General features: G+C 33.3%; 1 protein-coding gene across 3 annotated transcripts; it reads left to right on the top strand.

The window, feature by feature from the left end:
- Nucleotides 1–1622: 1622 nt before the first annotated feature.
- LOC7490076 (carbon catabolite repressor protein 4 homolog 5) lies at nt 1623–11955 on the top strand. Of its 3 annotated transcripts, XM_052446087.1 has the most exons (14): nt 1623–2040; nt 2116–2283; nt 2370–2431; nt 2515–2567; nt 2822–2903; nt 9239–9285; nt 9877–9964; nt 10310–10402; nt 10504–10536; nt 10663–10760; nt 10939–11050; nt 11265–11350; nt 11433–11517; nt 11733–11955. In XM_052446087.1, exons 1-14 carry the CDS (start codon nt 1746–1748, stop codon nt 11799–11801), a joined length of 1371 nt encoding a protein of 456 aa, XP_052302047.1. In that variant the 5' UTR covers nt 1623–1745; the 3' UTR covers nt 11802–11955. The 3 variants fall into 3 exon arrangements, with proteins under 3 accessions (XP_052302047.1, XP_024437524.1, XP_052302048.1); XM_024581756.2 differs by lacking the exon at nt 1623–2040 and having other exon boundaries at nt 2135–2283; nt 2366–2431; XM_052446088.1 differs by lacking the exons at nt 1623–2040; nt 2515–2567 and having other exon boundaries at nt 2135–2283; nt 2366–2431.
- The last annotated feature ends 218 nt before the right edge of the window (nt 11956–12173 follow it).

The following is a 12173-nucleotide window of genomic DNA, read 5'->3' as shown; positions in this document are numbered from 1 at the left end:
AGGTGTTAAATTTAATGGAATTAATGAAGAAAAACATAGAATCCTTAAGAACCCAAGTGGCTGGCCAAAAAAGAAAGTTATGCTCATGATATATGAGTGAAATTGTTGTGAACTAGTATATTTCATGTGATAAAATGATTTTTGGAAAAATTTAATTATAATTTGAAATTTTTATTGAAATGTCGTAGTATAATTAAAAATTTTGTTATAAATTGACTTTAGATAGTTGAATAAAATGTTAATGAACATGAAGGGTTTTAGAGGATTAGAATTAATGGTATATATATATAAAATGCTTATCATAAAAGATAAAAGCTTGTAGAATATTTCATTAAACATTTATGAACAATTTTCTTGAATTTTATTTGCATATTAGGTATATAATAATTAAAAAATAAAATTTTAATATTACCATAAAAATATTTAATTTATTGGGCATTTAATTCAAAACCTTAAAAGAAAAAAATAAAATAAAAAACCCTAAAAGAGGCATAGTGTGTGAGCTAAAAAGATTGAGCTAACATACTTGGCTTAACAAAAAAAAAAAAAGAGTTGGGGCAAGGTGGCTTGCAAGGCTAGGTACCCGCACTTGATCCATTTAATTTTTCTTTTATATTTAATAGGTGGCTGACATATCATCCGTCCTTTTAATTTTTTTAAAATAGATGACTTATCATCTACAATGACATACGTTGCGTTGTTTTTTGTTTCAATTTTCTACCAAAAAAGAGGTGCCTAGAAAGTTGAGTAGGGTTTTTCAGGAAAAAAAAACATATTTTTTTTCCAGCCTATATACACCTAAAAACACTCTAAGAAGCTTATAAATCAATTTCTAATCCCAAAGTGCCCTAAAAAATGTCAAGAAACACATAAATAAATAAAAACTTCATCAACCCTAATTTATTTTTTCTGATAAGATGAAAGTTTGAAAGTACTTCATTGGAACTCCTCTTCTCAAGAGGAACCGAATGACATCAAGATCGATCTTTTCAGCGATCAGAATATGATTGACCGAACACTTTCTCTCTCCTCTCTAATTTTTTAGTGACTTTCCTTTCTCTTAAATTTTAAGTATTGAAATGCAAAATAAATGAAGTTTAAGATTAAAATGTGAAAAAGCTCAAAACACATGCAAAAAAAGAAAAAGTGAAAAAATTCAGGGACCAAAATGTACTTATACATGCCATGTGAACAATAAGAAAAGGAAAAAAGGATGCCTCTTTATTTCCATGTTAAAATTGGCCCCTATTGTCTTTTTTTATTTTTGAAATAATATTAAAATCCAATTAAGCAAAATCGAGCATCAAGCTACAGACAAGACATATTTCAAAGAAAAATACAATGGAGCACATAAATCAAAAGAAATTATTGGGGTTTAAATCATGCAAAGATAATATGGAACGATGAAATAAAAAAAAATAATAATTTGGGAACCAAAATCAACAATCACTTAGGACAATGAAAAAGATGCACCAACATGGCGCACGGTAGCAGTCCACAGTACGCCTGGTTCCCGTCAATGGTGAAATGTAATAGATTCTAGAAAGTAAGAAGGTAAAATTATGATAAAAAAGCGTAAAGAGATCAAAATAAGAAAAATTGATAAAAGCAGGACCAATTCCACCTTTAGCCCATCTGCAGTCTGCACTATCAAATTTTGCATTAATACACCTCCATTATTTATCCTTACAGCCACTCCATACCTCCAGGCACGCGCCACCGCGAACACAAAAAAATCCATTAAGATGAGATCCCTAAACCACCGAGCTCCAGCGACGGAGCTCACAAGCGCCACCTCGAAATACAAACGTAAGCATCCCTTTCATAAAAAACGACAATACCATCACAGAAAGAAGCAAAAATCAGTCTCCAAAATTGAGAAAACCCTAACTCTTAAACCTCATAACTCAAATCAAAACTCAGTCTCTTTATCAAATAGATTCCAATCAATTCAGCGCAAGAAAAGTCATAATTACGACAGTAATTTTGAATATAACCGCAAGTGGACCTTCTCTTGTCATGATTCCCCAGCTTATGAAGGTATTGATTTTATATATCAGGATTAGACAGATACTTACTTTTTTATTTAATGTTTTTATGTTTTTAATTCTGCAGATAGAGTAGTGTTTGTTTCATACAATATATTAGGTGTTGAAAATGCATCAAAGCATCCGGATTTATATTTCAAAATTCCGTTGGAATTCATGGAATGGGAACGGCGAAAAGAGCTTATATGTAAGGAGATGCATCACTACAATGCAGGGATACTCTGTTTTCAGGCAGGTCGAACTTCACTTGTCTTTTTTTATCGTATTAATTAGCAATGCTTGTTAGTAATTTTGATGATCTAGTTTTCCTGCTGTAGGAAGTCGATCGTTTCGATGATTTAGATGATCTTCTACAGAAGGATGGGTTTAGAGGTGTTTACAAGGTATATATTGAAATAGTTATTCCCAACTTCGTATTGTTTGTTAAGTTTTATTAAAGCGGTTCTATTGATTACCTTTACTTTAGGCTCGAACGGGCGAAGCATGTGATGGGTGTGCTGTATTTTGGAAAGATAAATTGTAAGGGTTTCTAAGGCTGATCATGTTTTAACTTTTAATTACTTTAGTTGAGATAAATTGGAAAGATAAATTGTAAGGGTTTCTACCATGAGAACGCATGTTTGCATTTTCATAAGTTTGAGTTTCTACCACCATGTTGCTTTAGAATGTAGACTACAGATTTGCTTGTAGTCCAGAAAATGTACCTGTTCATTTCCTTATTTTCATGTTTGTTTTGTATATACAACATTTAGCAAGTCATATTCTCCTTACAGATTCACCCTCTTGCATGAAGAACATATTGAGTTCCAGAGTTTTGGCCTTCGAAATAATGTTGCTCAATTTTGTGTTTTAAAGGTATGCAAAGGGTTGGTTTTTCAACGTGTAACTAGTTTTTCTTATTTATGTTTTTCCTTTTATTTTCGATCGTTACAACAGTAAATGCTTCTTCTTCCTCCTTCGGTTTTAGATGCATTACAGCTTTGGTTTTAGATGCATTTAAGACTTGAGTTTTATCTGTGCTCATGTTGGTAAAAGTTATGGAAATATGATAACTTGGCTCTTTTTAACATTGAAAGCTCCTCTTGGTGGTTTGGACTGTCAAAGATTGCAAGGTCTATGATGGTACAGCTGCAACTGCATGAATTGTGACCTCTGTTCAAGCATCATCTAAAGCATTACAATTTTAAATAAAATTTTGGATGGAATAACTCAATGAAATGCATAGAGGAATAGAAGATTTTTGATGATTTCATTAATATCATCTATGGTTTTATGTCTTGATGCGGGACAAAAGAGAGATTTAAGAGAAATAAAATAAAAGAAAAAGAAAAGCTTAGAATTAGAAGGAAAGGGCTGAAGAAAAGAGGAAAAATAATGGTTGGAAAACCAAAAGTCTGTAACGATCTTTATCAATTCATCATAATCTCGCAAACATTTAGAAAAACAATATATAAATAGTAGAACCCTAAAACAACCAACAATTAGGCTCATAGCCCACTAAATAAAATTGTCCAACAAAATAACATAAACTAAGCCTAATAATAAACCTTCCCCAAAAATTTAGTTGAAGATTGAAGCAAATCTTGGTTCAAATAAGTGCTCCAAATTTGCCCCAAAAATCAATTCTATTCCAATACTAGAAAAGATTATCATATGATTTATTGCAAGCCCAAACTTGCCTTATGTTGTGTGCAAACTTCAACCATCAAACACTCAAGGTTTTAATGTCAATCTTAGCCCAAATAATAGGTACATTTGTATCCTTATATGATGCTTAAATTCAGCCTCCAAATCAGCCCAAGCACAATCCATGATCTTACATGTCCACACAACAAATAACATTTGATTTATTTTGGGTAATCCATTGATCTAAGAGGGCAAGCACATGGATGGAAAGCTGGAGGGGACATTGTTACATTATTTTGGGTCAAAAAGAAGAAAGAGACAGCTCATAAAGGAGGAAGAAAAACGTGCACCAAAGTGTTCTCCAAGCTGGTCTGATTTGATTTTCCAGAACACCTTTCGGTGTTGTGCCCATAACTTTTGACTCAGATGTCCAAATGAGCTGTTCTTTAATGATCTGGAAAGCTAACATAATGACTTATAAATATGTATCTAATAGCTATCTCCAAAAGAGGCTTCTAAGAGGGTCGAATTGCTGTTCAAAGTTAGCGTTATATTTGTGTTAGAATTTTTACCGAAATTGTGTTGTGTTCTTCTTTGTAGATTTCAGTTCTTTAGTTTGTAAAACTTATTATTTCAGTTTGATTCAAGTTATTTCATGTTTATTAAAGTGTTCTTATATATAATCATGGTTGGCTAATTTCTTTTTTGGATCCAAATCAAGGATGATGGTGATTGAGGTGAGTTCTTTAATATATGAATGAATCTTAATGTTTATCTTCTCATTTTCTTCATGAATGTTTTATTATTGCAAAGAAATTTTAGAAATCATTTAGGTAATGTTATAATCTTGAATTTTTATGCACAAACCTTAGTTTTGGTATAGAGATTGCTTGATTCAATGTCTTACTTAATATGAAAGTACTCGTTCATTCTTAAGCAATAATCAATCTTCATCTTTTTAAACTTCATTGTAATATCTTCCGACCTAATATCAACTTAAAAAGATGAAGATTGATTATTGCTTAAGAATGAAGAATGGAAATAGATCATATGATAATCTTTTCTAGGATTGGAAGAGAATTGATTTTTGGAGCAAATTTGGAGCACTTATTTGAACCAAGATTTGCTTCAATCTTCAACTAAATTTCTCTTCAATTCTTTGTTCCGAATTCTGACGTTAAATTTTCTGAAATAATTCATTTAAGCTCCAACAACCTATCGATACATTAAAAGAAACTTCATTACTAAAAAGCACATCAATTATTATAAAAAACCCAAATAAAAACAATAAATACATATGTAAAATGGAAATGTACTCATTCATTCTTAAGCAATAATAAATCTTCATTTTTTAAAGTTGATATTAGGTCGGAAGATATTACAATGAAGTTTAAAAAGATGAAGATTGATTATTGCTTAAGAATGAACGAGTACTTTCATATTAAGTAAGACATTGAATCAAACAATCTCTATACCAAAACTAAGGTTTGGGTATAAAAATTCAAGATTATAACATTACCTAAATGATTTCTAAAATTTCTTTGCAATAATAAAACATTCATGAAGAAAATGAGAAGATAAACATTAAGATTCATTCATATCTTAAAGAATTCACCTCAATCACCATCATCCTTGATTTGGATCTAAAAAAGAGATTAACCAACCATGATTATATATAAGAACACTTTAATAAACATGAAATAACTTGAATCAAACTGAAATAATAAGTTTTACAAACTAAAGAACTGAAATCTATAAAGAAGAACACAACACAATTTCGGTAAAAATTCTAACACAAATATGACGCTAACTTTGGACAGCAATTTGACCCTCTTAGAAGCCTCTTTTGGAGATAGCTATTAAAGACATATTTATAGGTCATTCTGTTAGCTTTCCAGATCATTAAAGAACAACTCATTTGGACATCTGAGTCAAAAGTTATGGGCACAACACCGAAAGGTGTTCTGGAAAATCAAATCAGGCCAGCTTGGAGAACACTTTGGTGCACGTTTTTCTTCCTCCTTTATGAGCTGTCTCTTTCTTCTTTTTGACCCAAAATAATGTAACAATGTCCCCTGCAGCTTTCCATCCATGTGCTTGCCCTCTTAGATTAATGGATTACCCAAAATAAATCAAATGTTATTTGTTGTGTGGACATGTAAGATCATGGATTGTGCTTGGACTGATTTGGAGGCTGAATTTAAGCATCATATAAGGATACAAATATACTTATTATTTGGGCTAAGATTGACATTGAAACCTTGAGTGTTTGATGGTTGGAGTTTGCACACAACATAAGGCAAGTTGGGGCTTGAATAAGATCATATGATAATCTTTTCTAGGATTGGAATAGAATTGATTTTTGGGGCAAATTTGGAGCACTTATTTGAACCAAGATTTGCTTCAATCTTCAACTAAATTTCTCTTCAATTCTTTGTTCCGAATTCCGACGTTAAATTTTCTGAAATAATTCATTTAAGCTCCAACAACCTATCGATACATTAAAAGAAACTTCATTACTAAAAAGCACATCAATTATTATAAAAAACCCAAATAAAAACAATAAATACATATGTAAAATAAGAGACTTAATGATACTTTTGATGCACAATCAATAGCCCACTAATTAAAATTGTACAACAAAATAATATAAACTAAGCCTAATAATAAACCCATGTAAAATCCGATAACATAGGGGTTGGGCTACCCTCCGTCATCTTCAATTATAAACATGCATGAGCTGTCTCGGATTTGGTGTCTCTGCCATCTTTTCCAGGGCTGGGAAAACTCGTCTTCGTTGAATATAGCTCTAGGCGGCTTTGATAAGATTCCTAAGGATCAAAATCAAGTTGTTGCAATGTCTCCCTTATAATTCAAGTACAGTCTGAATCAATCTGGTCGTCTAACTCACGAATTGAGATTCGTTGAACTTCACCATCCTTGGTAAAAATAACCTTTGCATTCAAAATAGCATTAATACATTCCTTTTGTGCTAATGATAAGGGTAATGGGGTGAGGGTTTCAAAAGGATCATCTGGGATAAGATGTTGCAATTTATAAATAACCAAGTTAATAATATTAAAAGTAGAGTTAATACTAAAATTTGGTGGTAGGTTAATGACATAAAATATTTGATTCAACCATTTGTAACATTTTAGATGGTCTAGCATTGCTCGTCTACAATTTTTTACTAGTTTCAAGAGTATACACCGTTTAGGTTTAACATGAAAAAATCTTTAATATTAAATGCATCATGAAACTTATGTAAATCAGCTTGAAATTTGTATTGTTCATTAGTTGCTCGAATTTGTTTTATAATCTCAATATGAAAATCATGAAATCTACATACAAAATACTTAGTTGACTTGGACATTTAGAGTAAGGAGACATGGGAAGAAGATCTACAGGATTGTGACCATGAACACTTTATGATTGGGGATATGGGGAATGGAACAAGCATTTTTCGAATCCTGAGTGGATATAGATCGAACACATTCTAGTGAATTGAGGCCATCCTTGTCTTTCTTATTATGAATAAGAGGTAAGGATTCAGAGAGCTTTGTAAGTTATTCAAAATTTATGACATGTTGGATGTCAAGCATAGGATGCAAGACATTAGGGAGCTTAGGAGGTTGCTTAAAATATTTGACATGCTCGAGATTAAGCGTAGAGGGCATGGAATCAAGGAGCTTAGGAGGACAACTATTTGAAACTCTTCCAACAACACACCTACTTCAAGTGGTTTCACTAAAGAGTTTCTTGAAACTTCCTCTATCATTAAGGTAGATACACCATATTCCCTTTAATCTCTTTCTCAAACTCATTCATCAAGTCCTTTTTCTTTCAGATTCTCTCTCTTTTTTTGTTCCTGCTGTTAGGTCTTGATGGTAATCTAATGAGCTAGATCTTTATACCCTTAAAAGTGAAAGAATATGAATTTGACCAAATCATATAGTCATGACCTACCCAAAATAAAATAAAACAGTGTTATGGAATTCAACAATAAATTAAAAAGAGAATTTGGCAGTTCTTTCTCACGCCTCTCTCTTCCATACTTTGATTTGATCCAGACTAAAAGTCTACCTAGGAAGAATTCGCTAAAGAATGCGCAAATGCAAAGTTCGTTGTCATTAAGTCATTCAAGAGTAAAACATCCACAAGAGCATTAGATATAGTGTGTGGACAGGCTCATTAAATCATTCATGAGTATAACATCCACAAGAGCATTCGATATAGTGTGTGGACAAGCACACCTAACGAGAATAAGAAGCTGGATGCTGCATATAAACAGGCCAAAGAGAATGCTAGTGGTTGTCCTGTATTTCTGTTATTCTCTTTCAACACCAGTGGATGTTGGAGGGCTGCTGGTGTACTGTTGGTGTGCTGTTGGACTAGTTTGTTGATGACTATCTCCGACGTTTGAAGAGAGCGATTGGGTTCTATGGTGGTTTCTCTTTGGGATTGTTGTGTTCTACAAGTATTAGGTTCTGTAGTGGTTTGGAGGTCTATTTGGATAAGGGTTTAATAGAATCTTGTGGTGGTAATTCAGTGGTGTGTTGGTGGTTTGTAGTGGTTAAGATAGTCAGCTGGTGATGGGTCACTGTTGGTGTGGTTGTTCGGGCTAGTGGCGGTTGTCTAGGCTGGTGGCAGAGTTGTTTGGTTATTTGGTGTCATGTGAAGGTATGGTTTTTGGGCTAAAGTTGGGAGTGGTTGTGGCCATTATGGTTTGTTTTCTGATGGATGTGGTGGATGGGTTCAACTATAGGTGGGCAGGGTGGCTAGTGGAGCTGCCAATGGTGCGTGGGGATCTTTTGTTGATTTCCAATGCAAACAGGAAAATTGATCTGATTTTTTTTCTCCTGATTGTAAACAAAAAGGCAAAAGAAACGCTCTTTTCTTTTTTTGACACCTTTTTTTAGTTCACTTTTGATGAGAGCTTCCTATAAATTTTAGGGTTTAGGAGCTGTGATTGAATTTTGGTGATTGTGATGGATCGTTTAGCTACAACTAAAAAAAAACTGTGCTCTGCTATGAAAGCTGATGTGAGACAAAAGAGATTTAAAAGAAATAAAATAAAAGAAGAAGAAAAACTTAGAATTAGAAGAAAGGGGTTGAAGAAGAAAAAGAAAGGAAATGGGGGTTGGAAAAACAAAAGTATGCAACTTTTTTTATCAATTCATCATTATCTCTGTAACATATAGAAAAGGAATATATAAATTGTAAAACCCTAAAATAACCAACAATTGAGCTCATAGCCCACTAAATAAAATTGTCCAACAAAATAACAAACTAAGCCTAGTAATAAACCCAAGTAAAATCCAATAACTTAGGGTTGGGCAATCTTCCGTCATCTTCAATTATACTCATGTGTGAACTGTCTCGGATCTAGAGTCCCCACCATGTCTCTTTTATGTTATTTCTTCCACTATGCATCCCTTGATTTTATATATTATGACTGTAAGAGAAAAATTTTGTTGTTGGGAGGCATATTCATTATTTACAGACTTCTTGGCAATGGTTAAACTTATTTTGGTTTCATTGGTTCCAATTCCTGAAATATGCAGATGAATGAAAATCAATCGGGGACTGGCTTGTGTACAGAAGCATCAAAGTAAGTTTCAAATACATTATGCTCCATTGTTTAGTGTGTAAAAACTACTGGGCATATATGAAATGTGAATTAATGAACGGCTCCTATATAACCCAAAAATATGCTGGGATTTTCTAAATTGTCACATATAATCTTTATGCTTCTTATAAGGTGTTCAAGAAACAATTTGACATTAACAAACACTTTCTCTACTAGTAATATTCAGGGTTTTCATTTTGCTGGATATACTTGTATTCTTCACTCATTAAAGCTTATGCTCTTTATATTGGAGTGTGTGTTTCTTGTGCTTCCAATTTAATATTTATCGTGGAAACATCATCTTAATGATCTTGCACGTTGGGGTGCTGTTGTTTACATGAAAGAGGATGAGAATTTGGCTTCCTTTTTAAGTTAATGGTTTGCAATAATTTCTTATTCAACTGCAGTTAATTTTATAATTGACCTGAAACAGCAGCATCTACTTTTTCCCCCCCTCTTATGATTAAAAAGGGGTTTGATCTCTCAAGTCTTATTTAAACTCTTGTCTTAATCAGTTGTTATTCTTGAAATCATATGACTAAGTTGATCACTCACATGTCACCACATATATAGGACAATATCCCCAAAAAGGCGAAGCTTAGTGGTTGGAAATATACATGTACTCTTCAACCCAAACCGTGGAGATATCAAGCTAGGTCAGGTATTCAATGCTCCTCTCCCCCCTTATGAAGAAACCAAGAGCATCTCACAGATTATATACCTCTCTGCATGTATTCTCCGTGCACAGGATGGTGTTACCTTTTTTATTTCCCATTGGGATGGTTGGGGGGGGGGGGGGGGGGGGGACCATCATTATTTATACTATTGGAAGCTTGACACATGATATCTTAAATATGTATTTACCCCTCCATGATACAGGTTCGAATATTTCTTGAAAAAGCCTACAAATTTTTACCACTACACCAAGCAGTGACCATCATTATTTATACTATTGGAAGCTTGACACATGATATCTTAAATATGTATTTACCCCTCCATGATACAGGTTCGAATATTTCTTGAAAAAGCCTACAAATTATCACAAGAATGGGGCAACATACCTATTATAATTGGTGGGGATCTAAATAGCTTACCACAGGTGAGGTTGTGCAACCTAATTATTATTTTGACTGTTATCCTATACCATGTAAACCTCAGTGCGAACTTCTAACTTCAGTATTGTTTTTGTCTGATGATCAGAGTGCTATTTATCAGTTTCTCACTGCTTCTGAGGTCAGTTTTGTTATTGTACTGCATCAAGGTCGTGGTTTTTTTCTTCATCATTTGTATTTCAACTTGGATGCCTAGGTACCCCATAGTTGTAACTTCATTTGCTACGTGCTGCATGAATTTTGGCAGTTGGAAATCCTGCTACATGACCGTAGGAATATTTCTGGGCAGCTTGAATGTCCACCACAGCAGAAAGACTTGAGATCCCAGGATGAAAATGTGGCGAGGTTAAAAATATTTGGAAATTATGCCGTTTTGGATGTCATTTAAGCTTGTAGATTCAGATCCCATGGATGCAAATTTGTTTTATCTTTAATTAGCATCTTATTTTGAAATATTGATCACTGAAATAGTAATGGCTCATTTAACTTACTGGTGTACGGTGTCATGTGAATATTTCTCAAGGTCATTGATTTATAGATGGAGTGATGAAGAATTAAGACTAGCAACTGGCAGTGAAGAACTCACACGTCTTCAACACGAATTAAAACTCTATAGTGCATATCTTGGGGTTCCGGTAAGCTTTTAGATCTCTTTTTTTTCCCCTTCCTTTTATTTCCAATGAAGTGAAGTGGCTGTCTATATTTGAACTTGCTTTCTTGTAGATTGAAGTCCAAAATTTTTACCACTACACCAAGCAGTGGCCATCTGTAGTAGCTATTTTCTATAAAGAAATAAATATAGGTGAAAAAAAAGTTTTTCTTATAATATAACTTGGTTACATTCTTTAGGGGAGCCATGGCTTGAGAGACAACCGAGGAGAACCCTTGGCAACTTCGTACCACTCCAAGTTTATGGGAACTGTTGATTACATATGGTAATCTGATCACATAATATAAACATGCAGAATACACAGCCTGCATCTCCAATTTTTTGTCCTGATTTCAATTTTTTCACAGGCATACAAAGGGACTTATTCCTGTGAGAGTTCTTGAAACCTTACCAATTAATATTTTGAGAAGAAGTGCAGGGCTTCCCAATGAGGTACTTTTAATTTTCAAATGCAAATTTGATCTGTCGCCTTCTGTTGAAATAAAGCAGTCAGTCATTCAGTTAGTCAGACATGATATCTTTGATCCGCTACACAATTATCGTTTGTGTCCCTATAGTTATTTTATATGCACTCTATTAGCTTGTTAGTCTCAAATTTATCTTACTGCATTTTGAATCTGTGTCCTTAATTCTCCCTCATCTTGCAGAAATGGGGAAGTGATCATCTTGCTCTTGTATGCGAACTGGCTTTTGCAAATGATGGCACTATTGTCTGATTCTTTTTTTTCCAAATTTAAATCCCTAATGAGGGAGTTAAACATTGACTCCTTCAAGCACTCGATATCATGTCAAAACAGCTTGGAGTTCCATATATTTTGTGGGACAAGGTTCATCTTCTTCAATGAAGCGAGATTTGCTTAATATTTTAAAGGGATTTTTGAGAGTGTGATAATAGTTATTTTATTAAAAATTACATTAAAATGTTTTTTTATTTTTTTAAAATAATTTTGAACAATAGTATATCAAAACAATCTAGAAATATATATATAAAAATAATTTAAAGTAAAAAAAATTCAAGTTTTTGATAATCATAGTTTCAACAACGCATTATGGGTGCCCTCGGACTTCGTTGGTAAAGTTCTATGACG

The sequence above is a fragment of the Populus trichocarpa genome, chromosome 12 (genome assembly GCF_000002775.5).
Source record: "Populus trichocarpa isolate Nisqually-1 chromosome 12, P.trichocarpa_v4.1, whole genome shotgun sequence".
Taxonomy (NCBI): domain Eukaryota; kingdom Viridiplantae; phylum Streptophyta; class Magnoliopsida; order Malpighiales; family Salicaceae; genus Populus; species Populus trichocarpa.
Note: the sequence above shows the minus strand (reverse complement) of the source record. Positions and strands in the feature narration are given on the sequence as shown.